The sequence below is a fragment of the Mandrillus leucophaeus genome, unplaced genomic scaffold, assembly GCF_000951045.1.
Source record: "Mandrillus leucophaeus isolate KB7577 unplaced genomic scaffold, Mleu.le_1.0 Scaffold464, whole genome shotgun sequence".
Taxonomy (NCBI): domain Eukaryota; kingdom Metazoa; phylum Chordata; class Mammalia; order Primates; family Cercopithecidae; genus Mandrillus; species Mandrillus leucophaeus.
Genome location: NW_012104965.1, coordinates 1,292,631 through 1,313,103, shown reverse-complemented (window position 1 = coordinate 1,313,103; position 20,473 = coordinate 1,292,631). Strand labels below are relative to the sequence as shown.

General features: G+C 38.5%; 1 protein-coding gene across 1 annotated transcript in view; it reads right to left on the bottom strand.

Annotated features, from left to right (window-relative positions):
- Positions 1-17,751, bottom strand: part of IL23R (interleukin 23 receptor) — a 98,757-nt gene extending 81,006 nt beyond the window's left edge. Inside the window, exons 1-4 of the mRNA XM_011994982.1 lie at positions 17,610-17,751; positions 15,961-16,058; positions 14,552-14,848; positions 7,477-7,600 (exon numbers count right to left, since the gene is read on the bottom strand). Coding sequence (XP_011850372.1) covers positions 7,477-7,600; positions 14,552-14,848; positions 15,961-16,030 — 491 coding nt within the window. The 5' untranslated portion in view covers positions 16,031-16,058; positions 17,610-17,751. The remainder of the gene's footprint in view (positions 1-7,476; positions 7,601-14,551; positions 14,849-15,960; positions 16,059-17,609) is intronic.
- Positions 17,752-20,473: the final 2,722 nt, after the last annotated feature.

Below are 20,473 nucleotides of genomic sequence, written 5' to 3'. Positions count from 1 at the left end.
TCTTTCTCTCTTTCTCTCTTTCTCTCTCTTTCTTTCTCTCTCTCTGTCTCTTTTTTTGTTTGTTCTTTTTTTGAGACAGGGTCTGGCTAAGCCAACCAGGCTGGAGTACAGTGGCTCACTGCAACCTCTGCCTCCTGGATTCAAGCCATCCTCTCAAGTAGTTTGGACTCCAGGCACCCGCCACCACACCTGGCTAATTTTTTATCTTTTTGTAGAAATTTTTGTATTTTTTGTATTTTTCACCATGTTGCCCAGGCTGGTCTCAAACTCCTGAGCTCAAGTGATCCACCTACCTCAGCCTCCCAAAGTGCTGGGATTACAGGCATGAGCCACTGCGCCCAGCCCTCTTCTCTAATTTTTTTCAACTCATTAGTTTGTTTGTAATTAATCATTAGATAAATAGGTGTTTGTTTCCTTTTCTGACCTGTCTATATTTATGGAAGTTAGTCCTTTGACTTTACTAGAGGAGAACGTCCTTTTTATGCTAACCTTTTATATCTTTTATGTCCTCTTTAAAATGTAATAAAATCCCATTCATCTGGCCTCCATCAATTCAGAACTTGGTTAGGTTTATCAGAGTTTGGCTATAGTTTATTGTTGGATTTTAAGAAAGAAGGTGGGAGAAATAATTCTTAAAATATATATGACCTTATATTATTACTTAACTAGACAATGAGAGGGAGATGCAGGAAATGTCTATTTCTAGTTATCAACTAGAATAATTACTCAACAAATATTTATTGAGCATTTACTATGTGTCAAGCCCCATTCTAGGCTCAATCAATACAGCAATGAACAAATCAAACAAAAATCCTTGCCCACATTAAGCCTACATTCTAGTTTGAATGAATAAATGTACTATTGACATATAAAAGATAAGTCTTTCTTATTAGAGCACAAGCAACATCTCTTTCTAGATTTTTCCAAAATTATTGTATTACTTAAAAATATATGAATAAAATTATCTATAATATCCTATAAATAATAATTTTTATGGCTTTACATTAATATTTCCCTCAATCAAATCAGTCAGGTTTCTCTTGGGCCATAATATTATAATATCCTTTGCTATAGTCTGAATATTAGTGTACCCTCAAAATTTGCATATTGAAACTTAAACCCCAATGTAATAGTACTAAGAGGTAGGGCCTTTAGAAAGTGGGTAAGTCATGAGGGCTCTGCCTTCATGAATCAATTTAATGCCCCTATATAAGAGGTTGAAGGGAGCTGCCTGGCCCCTTCTACTATGTGAGAACATATAGAAGTTACCATCTAAGAGGAACAGACCCTCAAAATCTGTTGACACTTAATCTGGGACTTCCTAGCCTCCAGAACTGTGAGCAATAAATTTCTGTTGTTTACAAATTACCCAGTCTAGGTATTTTGTTATAGTCACCTGAATGGACTAAGACACTATTTTGTGTTGTACTTAATTGTAAGCGTTTCCTATATGCAAGTCACTTCCTATAATTTGCTTTTTTGTAAGCTTTGTGGTATTAATTATCTTCATTTCACAGGAGGCTGAGGCTCAGCGAGGCTAAATAACTTTTCTAAGATTACACAGCTAGCAACTATGGCTAATACTGTTGGATGACGGTACCAAACTCCATTTACAATGCCCTTCTGCCAGGTTCCCATCCAGACAGAGTAGATATGTGACACCGTTGTGGTCAACTCAATGTAGGTGGAAGTCCACAGGAGGAACTCCTTTGCTCTTTACCACTTTTCCTGCCTGGAACTTGGATGAGAAGCCTGGAGATACAGCATCTGAAGATTAAGGTCAACACGCTGCATATCGCAGAGTAGAAAGAGGAAAAGAGCCTAGATCCCTGGGGTATTGCTGAATCATCATGCCACCTGTTATTACATGTAATTGTGACCTGATATAAATAAGGCCATGTCTATTTAAGTGACTGGACTTGAGTAGTTTTTTTGTTTTTGTTTCTTTTTGTTTGTTTTGAGATGGAGTCTCACTCTGTAGCCCAGGCTAGAGTGCAATGGCATGAACTTGGCTCACTGCAACCTTCACCTCCCAGGTTCAAGCGATTCTCCTGCCTTAGCCTCCTGAGTAGCTGGGATTACAGGCATATGCCACCATGCTCTGCTAAATTTTGTATTTTTAGGAGAGTTGGGGTTTCACCATATTGGCCAGGCTGGTCTTGAACTCTTGACCTCAAGTGATCCATCTGCCTCAGCCTCCCAAAGTGCTAGGATTACAAGTGAGCGCCACTGCGCCTGGCCTGCACTTGAGTTTTCTGATATTTGTATCATAAAAGACACCTGACTGATAAGTTTCAGAACTGGAAATTAAATCTAAAACTCTAAAGCTCATGCTCTTTGCAATGAATATTTCTGAAAGCATTCTCTTTAGTAAACTTATTCTTAGTATTTTCAGAGTGACTTTCTGAGTACTGAGAACAATCTTAGTACTCATAACTACTACAAATATTCCTTACTTTATAACGTGAATGTGTTCCTCAAACGTCATGTGTAAATAAATTTAAACATATATAATTTTGAACACATTAAAGGATTTTAAAAGAAATATATAATACATAGTTTTATAAAATATTCAGAAAATATTTTTATGATACTAAATAGGAAATTAGGTGGGGGTTAGCAAGTTTAAAATTGTATCAAACAAATATATTTTTTCAAATTGTGGTTCATCTATCCGGAATTTGCAATGCAGTTTTACTATCAGGAACCTCAGAATGCAGGTAAGTCAGGCTTGAAAGAATTAGCCCGCACCCACCAGGGTGGCAATAACCAAGATAAAAACAAAGGTTGGCAAGAATGTGGAAATACTGGAACCCTTATACACTGTTGGTGGGAATGTAAAATGTGTGACTGCTTTGGAAAACATTATAGCAGTTGAACAAAAGATTAAACAGAGTTACCAAGAGACCCAGGAATTCTCTTCCTAAATATATGCCCAAGAGAAATAAAAATATGTCTACACAAAACTTGTACACAAATATTAATAAAAGCATAATTCATAATAGCTGAAAAGTGGAAACAACCAAAAAGTTCATCAACCAAGGAATAAATAAATAAAATGTGTTCCAAATAATAGAACATTATTTAAAAAAGGAATAAAGGGCCAGGCGCGGTGACTCACGCCTGTAATCCTAGCACTTAAGGGAGGCCAAGGCGGGAGGGTTGCCTAAGCTCAGGAGTTCCATACCAGTCTGGGCAACATGGTGAAATCCCGTCTGTACTAAAATACAAAAAAAATTAGTCGGGAGTGGTGGTGTGCACCTGTAATCTCGGCTACTCAGGAGGCTGAGACAGGAGAATCACTTGAACCCGGGAGGCAGAGGTTGTAGTGAGCCGAGATCGCACCATTGCACTCCAGCCTGGGCAACAGAGTAAGACTTCATCTCAAAAAGAAAAAAAGAAAAAAAGAAAGGAATAAAGTACTGATACATGTTACACCATAGATAACCTTGAAAACATTATGCTAAATGAAAGAAGCCAGTCACAAAAGACCACATGTTATATGATTCCTTTTATATGAAGTGTCCAGTGTAGGCAAATCCACAGAGACAGAAAGCAGATAGTGGTTGCCATGGACTGGGAAGATTGAGGGGAAATAGGAAGTGACTGCTAATGGATGTGCTTTTTTTTGGCGTGATGAAAATGTTCAATATTGATTGTAGTGATGGGTGGATGTGATTTTTTTGGGCATGATGAAAATGTTCAATATTGATTGTAGTGATGGGTGCGAAAACTCAAGGAATGATATACTTTAAATAAGGAGAATTGTATGGTAGATGAACTATACTTAATAAAGTGTTATATTAAAAACAAAGGAAAAATGAATTAACCAAACAACCAGGATCAGCAGTTCAGGAGATCCTTCCAGGTTCGGGGAGATAGTGAATATCCTCAAGACACTAGGCTCTCTGTCAGTCTGGCACTGCCTGGTTTTTCTGTGAGCTTGAAGTGCAAAGTTTGCTGCCATACTGCCCTCACCTTCAAATCCCTAAAGTTGACTTAGCAATGAGACTCTAGTTGTCTCGCTCTCGTGGCTTTTCTACTTTACCCTACAGGCAAGGGGTAGAGGTTTAGTCTCCAATGGTTTAGCCAGAGAGATCCCCGTGAAAATCCCTGCTCCTTTACTTCTTAGTCAAGTGACTTTGGAGAGGTAATGTGAGCTCCCCAAGCCATCTGCAAGATGGGAACAATAACAATCGTTCCCTCACAAAGTTGAGAATTGAAGATGTCATGCACGTGAAGTACAGAGCACAGTACTTAGTATATTGCATCTCATCCATCAACTCTACTCATCCCTGATATCAGAGTTTTCATCATCTCTTTGGTACTGGAATATGCCTCCGTTTAACTCCTGTTCAGAATGAAAGGTGTATGCCTCTTGCCCATGGCATGCAGCTGGTAACTCCAGGTCTAGTAATGTGTTCATTAAATCTGTCTAGTTTCTACATGCACTTTCTTGAATGAAGAGGTATTTCTTTTTACGTTTCACTTAGTCAAAATTATCCAACAGGCGGAGAGAAAGAGAGCAAGATTAGGTTATTCTCTTCAATACAGACCAGGTTTGGTGACTGGGAGAATTGCTTGAACCCAGGAGGCAGAGGTTACAGTGAGCTAAGATTGTGCCACTGTACTCCAGCCTGGGTGACAGAGACCCTGACTCAAAAAACAAAAACAAAAACAAAACAAACAAACAAACAGAAAACAAACACCCTATAAATAAATAAAAAGATTACTTTTTTAAAAAGAAGGTTATTCCCTTCCATAATGATGAGAACTGAACAGAGTATTTTAAAGATGCCCCGCGATCTGGACCTCCACATGCCTTTGGCAGAAAATAAGTTAAGAAGACAGTCAGGCAACCTATGTTCAAATTCCACCACTCCTTCTCTGCAACTGTGTGGTCCTGGATACATACCTGACCTCACTAAGTCTCAGTTCCCTTGTCTATACAAATGGGAAAAATAATTGCATGCATCTGTCTTAGTCTCTTTCAGCTGCTATACAAATACCTTAGACTAGGTAATTTATAAACAACAGAAATTTATTGTTTACAGTTCTGGAGGCTTGGAAGTCCAAGACGAAGGCATCAGCAGATTCAGTGTCTGGTGAGGGCTCACTCTCTGCTTTATAGATAGCACCTTCTGGCTGTGTCCTCACAGGGTAGAAGGGCAAAGAAGCTCTCTTTCAGGCCTCTTATGGAAGGGCGATAATTCCATCCATGAGGGCTTCACCCTCACAACCTAATCTCACTTCAAAGGCCCCAACTCCTGTTACTCTTGCATTGGGGGTTGGTTTCAACATATGAATTTTAGGAGGACATAAGCATTTGTAGGATCCCAGTGCTTCACATGGCTGTACAGGTATTAAATTAGGCAGCATTTATAAAGCTCTTGGCCCAGTGCTTGGCAAACAGTAAGGGTCCAATAAATGCTTTAAAACATAGTTTGTGAAATGTTTCAGAATTACTGACAGAGGCCGGGCGCGGTGGCTGAAGCCTGTAATCCCAGCACTTTGGGAGGCCGAGACGGGTGGATCATGAGGTCAGGAGATCGAGACCATCCTGGCTAACACGGTGAAACCCCGTCTCTACTAAAAAATACAAAAAAAAAAAAAAAAAAAAAAAAAAAAAAAAAACTAGCCGGGCAAGGCGGCGGGCGCCTGTAGTCCCAGCTACTCGGGAGGCTGAGGCAGGAGAATGGCGTAAACCCGAGAGGCGGAGCTTGCAGTGAGTTGAGATCCTGCCACTGCACTCCAGCCTGGGCGACAGAGCGAGACTCCGTCTCCAAAAAAAAAAAGAATTACTGACAGAAAAAAAAGTGTACTTCAAAAACACCACAGAAGGCATTTTATTCTATTTTATTTTATTTTGAGATGGAGTTTCCCTCTTGTTGCCCAGGCTGGAGTGCAATGGCGCGATCTAGGGTCACTGCAAACTCCACCTCCCGGGTTCAAGCGATTCTCCTGTCTCAGCCTCCCGAGTAGCTGGGATTACAAGTGTGTGCCACCACACCCGGCTAATTTTTGCATTTTTAGCAGAGACAGTGTTTCACCATGTTAGTCAGGCTGGTCTTGAATTCCTGATCTCAGGTGATCCACCCGCCTCAGCCTCCCAAAGTGCTGGGATTACAGGCATGAGCCACCGTGCCCAGCCGGCATTTTAAATTATTTTATTTTATTTATTACTATTTTTGAGACAGAGTCTCACTCTTTTGCCCAGGCTGGAGTGCAGTGGCATGATCTCAGCTCACTGCAACCTCTGCCTCCTGGGTTCAAGCAATTCTCCCTGCCTCAGCCTCCTGAGTAACTGGGATTACAGGCACCTACCACCATGCCCAGCTAATTTTTGTATTTTTAGTAGAGATGGAGTTTCGCCATGTTGGCCAGGCTGGTCTCAAACTCCTGACTTCAGGTGATCCACCAGCCTCAGTCTCCCAAAGTGCTGGGATTACAGGCATGAGCTATTGTGCCTGGCCTGGAATTTTATTTTTTAATAAACTAAACAAAACAAGAAACACGAATAAGGTGAGCAACTTGTCCTAGTTTGCCCACAACTTTCCAGGTTTTAAAACTGAAAATCCTTTGTCCTGAAAACCCCCTTAGTATGAGACAAACAAGAAAGTTGATCAGCTATACAGACACTAAATTTAAGATTTGAGGGTCAGTATTAACAATTAATAGCTTCCATGAATTTAGTGGTAATGTGGCATGATTATACACACTTTAAAAGTCAAATTCCACATAATGAATTAGAACAAACTTGTGCATTTAGGTTTTATTTTTAGGCCCATTTAAAGATTAAAAATCATAGCAATTCGGGGAAATTAAGTTGTTGAAACCCTAGAAGAAGAATAGAGCAGGTATTTAAGCAATAATTTATTTTATTTTATTTATTTTATTTTTTGAGATGGAGTCTTGTTCTGTCACCCAGGCTGGAGTGCAGTGGCGCAGTCTTGGCTCACTGCAACTTCTGCCTCCCAGGTTCAAGCTATTCTCCTGCCTCAGCCTCCCGAGCAGCTGGAATTACAGGTGCCTGCCACAATGCCAGGCTAATTTTTGTATTTTTAGTAGAAACCAGGTTTCACCATGTTGGCCAGGCTGGTCTCAAACTCTTGACCTCAGGTTATTCGCCCACCTCGGCCTCCCAAAGTGTTGGGATTACAGGTGTGAGCCACTGTGCCCATCCTAAGCAATGATTTAAAACTGTGCTGGGCTGTACCACCATTAGGCCCCTGCTACCAATTACCTACAAATGAATAAAAAGGGTTGAAAGATCATAGAATACTTTCCTGCCAGAGTGAAAATATTAATGGCCCGAAAAGGGCATTGGTAGGTTCACTGATCATAAGTAGGAAATTAGGGATAAATCAGGGTACATATTTAATGTTTGAGGCTGATTTCTTGGATCTCTGGTGGAGGCAGAGCTCTGGCTGAACCAGGGTGGAACCGCTTATATGAAGCCGTGAGGAAGGGACCTACCTCTTCACATGCACCACGTATTTTGTGTCTACGTAGGTGAGCTTCCCAGCATTCCAGGTGCAAGTCATGTTGCCTGAATATTCATAAATGACACAGGTTACCTCATCAGGAACATCTGGCGGATCTGCAACAAAACATATCACTTAGGAGCTGCCATAAGAAATATGAAGTTTTCTATAAAGTAGTCAGTTCAGAAACTGACAATTTTATTTGAAAATCAGGTCAATTAGCACTCAGCACCTCCCTGCTCCTCATTCCATCCCTACTACCTTACCTTGCAACCCACTTTACCATCAAGTATCCATTCCTCTTCTTCTTATACTTGACTATATTATCCTAAATTCAGTCTCCCCCAGCTACTCCTATATCTTTCTCTTTTTCTTAACAGCTAAACACTTTTAAAGAGCCTATTATTCTTCATTTCCCATATGCTTTTGAACCCAAAACAATCAGGATTCAGCTTCCACAATTCCACCATTGTTGCTAAGGTCTTCGATGACTTTCTCTTCAACAGACCCCATCTCTTGTCATTTGTCACTGAAAATTTTTTATAAGGAAGAAAGCTATTTGTTCCTTTTCATCTATTTTGTAATTAAAATAAAAGTCCACAGAAAATCTCTGCAGCATTTCATATTTTGCTCACTCCCTCCTTGAAAGCTCTCTGTTTTAAAGGTGCATGTGGTGGCTCACCCAGTAGTCTCAGCTAACTGGGGAGCTGAGACTGGAGGGATCCCTGGAGCTTAGGAGTTTGAGGCTGCAGTAAGCTATGATCAACACACTGCACTCCAGATTGGGTGACACAGTGAGACCTTGTCTCAAAAACAAGACAAGAAAAGAAACCTCTTTGCTTTTGGCTCTTGCAAATGGGTTCTTTGTAGTTTTCTTCTACTACTCTGGCAGACTATCTTCTTCTCTTGCACATTTTCCACTACTCATTTTAAAAGTTTAGTGTTCATACATGCAATAAAATATTATTCAGCCTTAAAAAAGAAGGAAACTTTAATACATGCTACAATGTAGATGAAACTTGAAGACATTATATTAAGCAAAGTAAGCCAGACCCTAAAGGACAAATATTGCACGATTCCCCTTCCACAAGGTATCCGGAATAGTCAAGCTCGTAGAAAGTAGAATGGCAGTTGCTGTGGCTTGGAGGAGAAGGAAGTGGATATTTGTTTAAAGGATACAGAGTTTCAGCTTGCAATAAGAGGGTTCTGGAGATAAATGGTGGTGATGGTTGTACAACAGTGTAAATGTACTTAGTGCCACTGAACTGTATACTTAACCATGGTAAAAATGGTACATTTTATGTTATGTATTTTACCAACACCACAACAAGGTTTTTTGAAAGTTTGGTATTCACACAATTCTATTTCAAGGCTCTTTTCCCGTCACTCCACTCAACTCATCCCACCCCTATTCCTGCCCAGCTCTTTCTCCAGGTGGCCATATTATGGGGAACATTTTTATTTTTCGTTGGCTAGCATCTTTCCCTCTTGAGAACTGACATCCCCTCCAGCCCCTCACTCCAATCTCACCCCCACCCCAACCCCAAGGCCTGTCAATCAAGAAGCTCTCCACAGAAGTGTGCCTTTGAGGTAGGCTGACTAATACGAGAATTTCCCTTGGGAATGAACATATGACTCATAATGAACCAATCAGAATTCTCCAAGGCACTTTTTCTAAACCATTGTAAAAGAAGCACACTCTGTGCTCCTGAAACTGCTATCTCTGAGTAGCATGTGAGCTGTAAGTTGCTGGTGGCCATCTTGCTGTCATTGTGAAACAGGCTTTTTCACAGTCTTTAGTCTATGTAAGAACGAAGCCAACACAGGGGAAAACAATACCTAGCAGACAGGAAAAGATGAGAGAGTTCTGATGACATTGACTTTTCAGGGCCTCTAACGCCTATGAAACTCCAACAACTATTGAATGACACCCAAAATTTTCAGTTATATCATTCAATAGTGAATAAGATTAAGATTTTTTTAAAATGTAGAAATATTGAGTGTTTATTAAATATTCACTTTTCAGGTGTGGCTCTCTTAGTTCATCCCTACATGTGAAATACTGCTGGGACACTTGGCTGCTCAGAGAATGACAAGACAAGTGGAAGGATAGAGGCTCATAAAGAATAAAAATACAGACATTTAGGCATCTGAAGTTCCATCCAAAGATTTATCTTAAGTACATATTGCTTTCACTTCACCTGCAAATTGCTTACCAAAAATTTTGCTTGTAAAATAATAAACAAATATATTAAAAATTTTATTCTCACTGCAAATCAAGGCAGTACTAGATGTCTTTAAACCTATCAAATTAGCAAGGATTTTGAAAAATGACAGTACACAGTGTTGGAGTGGACTCATGGAAGTCCTCTAACATGCTTCTGGTGGAAGTACAAGTTGGTACAGCCTTTATAGAGAGCACTTTACATACCACAATCTGTAAAAGCAGGTGTAATATTTTGCAACTCAGCAATTATACATCTAAGAATGCATCCTTAATGAAACATTTATAGATATATAAAATATTTGGCTTAAAGGATGTGCCCTTAAAGTATTGTTCATAACAATGAAAAAATTGTAAACAAGCTCAATTTTCCAAAATAAGGTTAAATAAACTACAATCCAGTCCTAAACACATCCAAAAGCAATGTTGTAGAAGACAATTTAAGTACTTGGCCTTTGCAAGGAATTAAAAGTATATTTAATGAAGTAATGATCATATGGCAAAGTGAAAAAAGCAGGTTGCAAAATGGTTCAATTAGTGGTTTCATTTAAGCGAGAGATTGAGAAACAGAGGGTCTGAAATTTCAAAGACATATTCCAAATTATTAAAGAGGGATTATGGTTACTAGTAAAGTTATAGGATTATGGGAATGATAGGTATTTCTTTTTTGCTGGTCTACATTTTAAAAACTCTCTATATTGAATGCAATTTGATTTTACAATTAAAAAACTCTTTTCATATATCGAAGGTCTAATATCCTTTTCAAAAAAGCTATTTTCAAACAGTAAGAACACACTAAAAAGTACTTTACAACGTTTTGGTGACTTGTAGCATTGAGTTACAATGGTAACTGGGTTCCAAGTAGGGTAAAATAAATCTTTGTTTTAATTGAGCCTTAAATGAAGTAGGTGTGGAAACATAAATTTAAATCATTTTGGAGATTCAGTTGTGATCCCTCATTGATTACAATGATTGGTGCTGAAGTTATTTTTCCCTCTGGTTTCAGATAGAGTGTGTCATTGATTTGGCCATCAGATCGTTTGGGCTGTGTTACACCACAGCATCCTACGTGAAGTGAATTCTTGGGGTTACAAATGTCTGGTAGTTAATTAACTTTGCGAAAGATCAAAAAGATGACTATACACACACACACGCAAATAAGTATTTGTTAATATGAAGCAATTTATGATGGGGCTGTGAGTATGGTTATGAAAATAATATCAAGTTGTTGTTAGGCCTCATTGCCAGGTTATTCAATATCCAAGAACAAAACCTGGCTATACAACTAGATACTAGAGAACACCCTGAGGTGTACAAAAGGGGGCTTATGTTTTTGTTCTTTCCTGCCAATCCTACCCTTCCCCTATTATTGGGATACTCAGGAATCACAGGCCAGGTTTTTTGTTAATTCAGAGTCTAGCCAAGGATCCTTTTCTACTGAGAGCTTCTTGAAAGCAGCCTGTGATTTCCTCTTCTTTGTACTTCCAGCATTTAACACATTTTTGGTGCATAGTAACCACTCAATAAAGTTTATTCCATGAATTGATTGTCTCAATTAAGATAATAACAAGAAGGATTAAAGTGGAGAGAGATGCAATGCTTCTGGCAAAGATCACTCTACAATTTCTTACTCAAGCAGGCCACAGGCCAGCCTAATTGTTCTGTAATCATACTTAATGGCAATGCTAGAAACAAATATTCAGAGGCTTTTATTGAATAACAAATGTGCTTTCATCATTGTAAATGAAGGCCAAAGAAAGTTAAAATTTAAAAAGTCAAAGATACTTAAAATTTTAAACAAATGATTAAGTGGAAACGTGACTATTTGTGCACAGCTTAATTTGATATTTTTAAATGAATAAAGACATCTTGTATTTTATCCGATGATTGGTATGGTCTGATTACAACAAATTTCCCATAATATGTGTGCATTTAATCTTAGATAAGAATCTAAGAAGTTTTTAGGATTGTGGCTAAAAATGGAAATTTTGATAATATGGTTTATATTTCACAAATTATACATTAAAGCACAGCACTTTAAAATATATTTGGATAGCTTTTCAAGGAAAGCAATGACTCATTTATCTTGTCTTTTACAATTTGTCTCTAGTCTAAAAAAATACATATAATCATTTTGTTCAAAGCAATGATGATAAGTTGACATAGTAAATCTCACATGACAAATATCCTGTGATCAAAGTTGTCCAGTGAAAGCAATGTGATTTCTAGAATGCCGCAAAACCCTCAAAAACCTTTTTTTGACCTACTTAAATAGGAAGTTTTGTTTGCTAAGAATGTAGAGCTCAAGAAGACATTCAGCTTGAATCCAGGGGTTTGAGTAAATTCTTACCTGGCAGTTACATTTTTACACTCATAACCAGAGGCCTATGTAAGGAGTTACAACTCACAAGTTAAATAAGTGGAAAGAGTGATGTTCTTTCTAAGCAGCCATCAGCAGAGAATGTATTTCTATTAGACTGTCCTGGAAGAGGAACAAAGTCCATTCTCTTACCTTCTACATTGCCTGGTGTTAGGTTTGAAGACAGAGGCCCCTCAGCCAACAATGAGAGGGCTCTTGGGAGTAATCAGTGATACAAACTGCAACACACGGAAGGTGGTGTTAAAGAAAATGTATAGGAGGCCATTGTTTTGGACTGAGCTCCTGCACTAGGCCCCCACATACCAAATCAAAAAGAAGTCACTCCTGTTAAGTGACATATAATCAAGCTGAAACTTTAAGGAAGCAGGTAAAACTCCCACAGACTAGTTTTTCCTGAAAACAGAAAATTCAAAGCAACCACGTAGAAAGAGCCCAGTCAGCCTGAGCAGGGAGGATAAGGAAACCCCATCCGCTTTAATCATACAAGGAAAATAACCCGAAGTAACAATGTTAACCAATCTGGTAGGTTTTATAAAAATGTCATTTCTTGTTCCTACCTTACAAAAACCAACTGTTCTGTTATAATAGTAGAACCAAATAGTAGAACCAAAACTAAGTACATAATTATACAAGCCAGTCCATATCACTGTAGTAACTTAAACACCTCCAGGATACTCAGATTAATTTTATAGAATGAGATGCTGCCGATTCATGAATCACAAACAAAAACCTATCAGATCTAAAAACTAAATTTGCTGAAATTTTGTTTTTTAACAGAGACAATGTTTATTTTGCTTCCTTTTTTCCCTCTGGCTTAAATTAATAACTAACCTTTTCCTGTAACTGTGAAAGTTGCTTATTTGCCCTCCAAAGAAATTGTATGGTCTCTCTATCCCACTCCCACCCCCAAAGGATAAATAGTAAAGTATTTAAGCATTGAGGTTTGGTTATGTTTCCTGAGGATGTGGACAAGCTAAGGAGATTTCATACATCAGATAAGATGTCTGCCTGTGGTTTAATTTCCACAATTTAGGGCAAGTTTAGCAGCTTTAAGGCATTAGTTTAAGGTAGGTTTATTCTTTGACTCCAAAACCTATGACTTTCCTTCCTCAACTCACCTCTACAACTTTCTATAGTTCCTTCTCTTGAAAAGCATGCAAGATCAGCTGCTCAGAGTTAAGTAGGACAATGGCTTCATTATAGAGCAAGGAAGCCTCTTACTTTCCAAGCAGCCACAATGGGGTCAGGTGGTAGTGGTGATATGGGTCTGCCCCCAGCTAAGTTGTAAACGTGAAGAAGAAGCAAGAACTGAGGTTTGAGTCTCAAAAGTATGGAGGAAGGGAACACGGCAAAGACACAAACTCTTTTATTTTTTTTACTGAAAATGGGTTCAAGTGCCATAGAGAATGAATATCTGAGTTAAAACAGTGCTGAACTTATTGATTTACCCCCTTCATAATAGTAGAACCAAAACTAGGTATATAAATATACAAGCCAGCCCATATCACTATAGTGATTTAAACACTTCCAGGACACTCAGAGCACAGATTGAATTTAGCATATATTTTTAAGATTAACTTGACTAAACTTTTAAATAAATTAATAATTATTCCCTTCAAGGTGGGTTTTAAGAAAAAAAAATTAATAGTTACAGTAACAAACACAGTGATTGTAAATTAGAATAGTGAGATTAGGAACAGAGGATTGTAGAAGACTCTCCCTATGTTTTATCAAAAGGATGTATTTTTAAGGATTTGGGTACAGATGTACTTTAAATTTTATCATATGCTTCCAAATAAATTATTGAAATCAGGTGCATAACACAGCCTGTAAAATTAGCCTCCTTTTACAGGCGAGGAATTGAGGCTTAAGCAACTTGCCCAAGGTCGCAAACCTAGGAGTACAGTGGGAGCACAAAACTAGTTTTGCAACTCCCCCTAAACCTTGGCCTCAAAATTTCTCAATGGGATCTGCTTCAAGGTTAATTATATTAGTTTAGAAAAATAAAACAAGAAGATTAAAAAAGCAACATTTTAAATCTAAGCGTGCTGGCCCTCACATATGCAGTGTTCATTCAGGGTAGAGGTGAAAAAATGTTTTTTGAATGTATTGGCAACATTTTAAAATTTAGAGAGTACACATTAAAATTTTATATTTCTGCCTTCCTTTGAAGAGCCAAAAGATGTAGGAATACTGGGCCCCTGTGATTACTGGATCTGGGCAGTGGCTCCCCCCAAGGAGACCACCTGTGTACTTTCTTCTCTGCATAGCTCCTATCAGCTTCTACAATTCATATAGTTCACCGATCTGGCCCTGGAGACATTTGAGTTTGCAGCTCCTGTATGAAACTAATCTAAAAACTGAACTACATCATTTTGTCCCTATTTTTAGACTAGTGTGGTAATGACCAGGTAATTGTTAGACTAGCTTTTGTTTGCATTTTGAATGTGCCCCAACACTTACATCCAGAAGAAATGTCTTTTCCACATATCAGTGTCTCTTGAAAATGATTGGGACATTCAGCAGTGCAGTACATAGAAGCGTGTGGTTCCAGAAAGTTTTTATACCAAAGCCGAGCTGTTGTTTTATTAATCCTTGTGATTTCAAATCTTTCTTTGATGCCATTTTTATAAAAATGAAGTTGCCTTGGTTGGCAGTTCTTAATTGCTGCTTGGCAATATATAGAGATATTCATACCCATCTTAAAAATTGTGGCTGGTTCTACCCAAATGTGGCCAGAGCAGTTTATATTTGTAATTCCTAGAAATAAATGGAAAAATAATAAATTACATGTAAAACATTAAAACAAGAGATTCAGAAGAACATACTATTGCATTTTAAATTTATTATTTCTATTAATTAAATGATTCCATTGAAAACTGTTTTAGGACTAGATGTATCTTTCATAAACTAGTCTGTTAGGCTTTTTTTTTTTTGAGACAGTCCTGCTCTGTCACCCAGGCTGGGGTGCAGTGTCGCAATGCCGGCTCACTGAAACATCCACTTTCCAGGTTCAAGCGACTCTCCTGCCTCAGCCTCTGGAGTAGCTGGGATTATAAGTGAGCACCACCACGCCCCGCTAATATGGGGTTTCACCATGTTGGTCACATTGATCTCAAATTCCCGACCTCAGGTGATCCACCCACCTCAGCCTCCCAAAGTGCTGGGATTACAGGCATTAGCCACCTCGTCCAGCCTCTGTTACACTTTTGTTGATGTTCAGCACCATGGCACAAGACTAGAGTTAGCTTGGAAGCTTCTCTAAGTGTCTAAAGAGCAAATATAATTAGCTCTCCTACTTTAGAGAACTGAGAGATTATGAAGCTACAGTATTTTTCAAAGGTAAGATTAGAAATAACACTGGGCACTGTAGAATCTGAACCCCATTCTCTAGCTACTTAACCAATCTTTTGTTCTTTTTTCGATAAAGCCTACTTTTTTCAGTAAAGTTTGAATATAATGAATAAAACCATACTCTTGCCAATGGCCCACACAGTTACTATGTGCTAGGCACATAGTAACTATCGATAAGTGGTTTGTGAAATAGAATTACATTAAAATGTTTAACAGGTTATTATATAACAGTTATAATAGTTTGAAGATAGAAAATGCCAACTCAAACTAATAAGCTCCTTTGTGGAAATATTCACATGTAAGAGGGCTGTCCAGAAGGGAAATTTGAGAAAGAAATCCTGCATTTGGACGATTGGGCCATTTTTATTTCATTCTGCGTAATTTTTATGCACACATTTTTTCCAGTCCAATAATATTTATATTCTTCAGAGATTCTAACATAACACCATGAAAATAATAATCACTCAATATTCCATTTGTTGAATGAAAGACAGCAGTAGATACACAAAACAGCATACCTCCATGACACCAACTGAAGAGTATGTAAAGGGCTATTACAGCATCCCATTGAATAGTGACCTGATTCATGTCTGGAAGCAGGAAAAGACATTATCCTCTGGAAAAAAATATGAAAAATATTTAAATTGTAGTATTTTAGTAAAATAATAAAAAGCATTACATTTTTCCCTAAGAGTTATTGTATTTGATGGGAACCTTTTATTAGGAAGGGAGGAAGAAGGAAGGAAGGGAGGGAGGAAGGAAGGAAGAAAGGAAACAGAGCAAAGAAATGTTACAGGTATATTTAGGAGATATAACGAGATGGAGAAGTAAAGTAAACAAATGGAATTTTACACTCTTCAAAAGTGACTATGAATTAACTCAGTAGGGCATTTGATTCATTACAATTCCCCCTAATCTAGCCTTTCTCATCAGAAACCTCCTCCTCCGAGTTAACTTCTTTATTTATTTTATGTTTTAAATTTTTTTTAGAGACAAGGGCTGGGCTCTGTAGCCCAGGCTGGAGTGCAGTGGCATTATCATAGCTCACTATAACCTCAAACTCCTGGGCTCAAGCGGTCCTCCCAACTCAGTCTCCCAAAGTGCTAGGATTACAGGCACGAAGCACCGTGCCTGGGCTGAGCTAACTTCTGGTGATGAATTCTTCTGCCTGCCAAAGTGATGTACTTATCACACTCCAGAAATACTAGTCTTTGATGAGCTAAACCTGGGAAGAGCCAAAAATTTCAGAATTCCCAGAGAAAATGGATTCAAAATGAAGAAAAGTGAAGTGAGATTAAGCAATATGTGCTATCACTAGTTAGACTGTAAAAAGCCTTTCATCTGGGGAGGCGTCGTGGTTCATGCCTGTAATCCCAGCACTTTAGGAGGCAGAGGTTGGTGGATTGCTTGAGCCCAGGAGTTCGAGATCAGGCTGGGCAACATGGTGAAACCCCGTCCCTACTAAAAATTAAAAAATTAGCCCAGCATGGTGGCATGTGACTGTCATCCCAGCTACCCAGAAGGTGAAGGTTGCAGTGAACCATGATCACACCATTGCACTCTGGCCTAGGCGACACAGTGAGACCTTGTCCCCCCACCCCCCAAAAAAGAGGAAAAAAGCTTTCATCTGTAGAGAACTCAAAAGGAACACATTATAGAAATTCCTAATAATACCGTTGTGTTGACAACTAGAGTTACATTATTCAATTAATCAGTTACATTAATTAACTCATTTACTCAACAATCAACATTATTCAGTTATTTTATCTGTTTAATAAAACCTGAGCTTTTTCTGTAAAACAACAAGAGAACGCAATGCACAGCTCATCAAATCGCATAAAATATCTAGTAACATTAAAAAAAACTGGGGTCCCCCAGCTCAGAAATATAGGGATCCCTTTCATAATTTGTTAGCAATTGTAATTCTTCTCTTCATAGAAGAAGCAGAAGCCCTAAAAATGTTCCTAGTTAGAAGTTAACTGATGGAAATGTACAATAATTATTATTTAAAGTGATGTGATGCCATATAATATTATAGATTCCCTCAACATCAGTAACCACTGCATGGAATATCATGAAAACTTGCAAGAGAAAACAACTTGGCCCATGTATTTTCAAAACGAAATATATCTGTCTTTAAGTATTTGAATGATCGCTGCCTATTTACCTTTCAACCTGTTTGAAGGACATAATTCCACTTCAGAGCCAGGCTGTCACCCTTGTTGGCTGTGTCATGTCTTCTTTCCTCACTGCCTGACTGTCAGTGATCACTTTAGATTTTCAGCTCTGAGGTCAATGGAAATGTCAGCAGAGCCCTGACCTACATTTCAGACTCTTGAAGAGGCACTCAAACTGTCCAATTCGAAATGACTGGCTCTCGTGTAACTACTTGGGAAAACCCAGATTACTGAAAGTGAACTGTTTTGTCAGTACTTTTTTTTTTTTACAGCTTAATTTAAAATTGTCTCATCCAAGAGGCAGAACACTTATACATGTTTTCTTAAAAACGTCAAACATTTTGACACCAAAAATATGGCGCTTAGTTTTAATTTACAACCAGCATTGTTATTAATTATACACCTGTTTCTTTTTTTAGTTTTCCAGCTTTGTTGAAGTATAATTGATGAATAAAATTCTACAATTTGAAGGTAAACAACATGATGATTTAATACACACATATTTTGTGAAATTATTATACAATCAGGTTAGTTAACACATCTCTCATCCTATTTAGTTACTCTTTATTTTGCAGAGAGAACATTTAAGCAAATTTCAAGTATGCTGTATAATTCAGTATTGTTAACTATGATCTCTATACTGTATATTAGATCTCCTGAACTTATTCATCTTATAACTGCAAGTTTATGCCCTTTGACCAATGACTTCTTTTCCCACCACCACTCTCTAATCTTGGTAACCACCATTCTATCTTCTGTTTTTGTGGGTTCAACTATTTTAGATTCTACATGTATGTGAGATCACACAGCATTTGTCTTTCTCTGTCTGACTAATTTCAGTTAGCATAACACCCTCAAGTTGCATCTATGTTACCACAATGGCAGAATTTCCTTCTTTTTTTATGACTGCATAATATTCCTGTATAGCCCACAGTTTCTTTACCAATTAATCCATTGATAGGTACTTAGGTTATTTCCATGTTTGGGCTATTTGGACTAATGCTTCATGAACATGGGAATGCAGGTATCTCCCATGGTGCTGATTTCATTCTGTGGGGGGCTATAGATCCAGAAAAGGGATTGCTGTATCCTAAGGTAGGTCTATTTTAATTTTTTAAATACAATTGTTTTTATTTCCCACCGTTTTCCATGATAACTGTACCAGTTTACATTCCCAACAGCAGTATACAAGGCTGCCCTTTCTCTGTACCCTCACCAATACTTATATTTTGTGTTTTTATACCAGGTACCCCAAAAGGTGGGAGGTGGTATCTAATTGTAGTTTTGTCTTTTGGTTTATGTTGTTGTTTTTGTTTTTGTTTTGAGACAGAGTCTTGCTCTGTCACCCAGGCTGGAGTGCAGTGGCATGATTACAGCTCACTGCAACCTCCACCTCCTGGGCTCAGGTGATCCTCCCATTTCAGCTTCCTGAGTAGCTGGCACCACAGGCACATGCCATCACACTCAGCTAATTTTTTTGTAGTTTTGGTAGAGATGGGTTCTCACCATGTTGCCCAAACTAGTCTCGAACTCCTGAACTCAAACAATCTGCCGGTCTTGGCATCCCAAAGTGCTGGGATTAGAGGCATGAGCCACCACGCCCAGCTCACTGTAGTTTTGATTTGTATTTATCTGATGGTTAGTAATGTTGAGTACCTTTTCATGTACTTAATGGCCATTTGTCAGTCTTCCTTGAAAAAAAAAAATCTATTCAGGTCCAGAATCACCTGACGACACATTTCTTAGAATGTATCCCAGTCATTAAGCAACACATGACTCCAACACTGTGCGGAGAATTGATTGAAGATGAAGAGCCCAGTTAGGAGGCTATTGAACATCAAGAGCTGATTTTTGTTTTATTTTGTTTTATTTTATTTTATTTTATTTTATTTTATTTTATTTTGAGACGGAGTTTTGCTCTGTTGCCCAGGCTGGAGTGCAATGGTGCAATCTCGGCTCACTGCAACTTCTGTCTCCCCGATTCAAGTGATTCTCCTGCCTCAACCTCCCAAGTAACTGGGATTACAGGCATGCACCACCATGCCTTGGTAATTTTTTTTTGTATTTAGTAGAGACATGGTTTCACCATGTTGGCCAGGCTGGTCTCGAACTCCTGACCTCAGGTGATCCCACTGCCTCGGCCTCCCAAAGTGCTAGGATTACAGGCGTGAGACACTGTGCCCAGTCTGGTTTTTAGTATTTGTTGTAGAGATAGGGTTTCACCATATTGGCCAGGCTGGTCTCAAACTCCTGACCTCAAGTGATCTACCCATCTCAGCCTCCCAAAGTGCTGGGATTACAGGCGTGAGCCACCACGCTCGGCCCAAGAGCTGATTTTTAAATCAGATTTTCTGAGCTTTATTGTTTTTATTTTTGCTATTGAGTCATTTGAGTTCTTTATGTATTTTGGATATTAACCTTTTATCAGATAAATGATTTGCAAATTTTTTTTTCCCTTCTGTAGATTGTCTTTTTATTTTGTTGGTTGTTTTCTTTGCTGAGCTTTTCAGTTTGATATAGTCCCACTTATTATTTTGGCTTTTGTTGCTTGTGTTTTCAGTGTCATATCTAAAAAAAATCTTTACCTAGACCAGTGTCAAAGAGGTTTTTCCCTATGTTTTATTCTAGGAGTGTATTAGACTGTTCTTGTGTTACCATACAGGAATAACTGAGACTTGGTAGTTTATAAAGAAAAGCAGCTTAATTGGTTCACAGTTCTGTAGCCGGTACAAGCACGGCACCAACATCTGCTTGGCTTCTGGTGAGGCCTCAGGAAGTTTACAATTATGGCAGAAGGCAAAGCAGGAGCAGGTGGATCACATGGAGAGAGCAGAAGCAAGAGGACCAGGAGGAG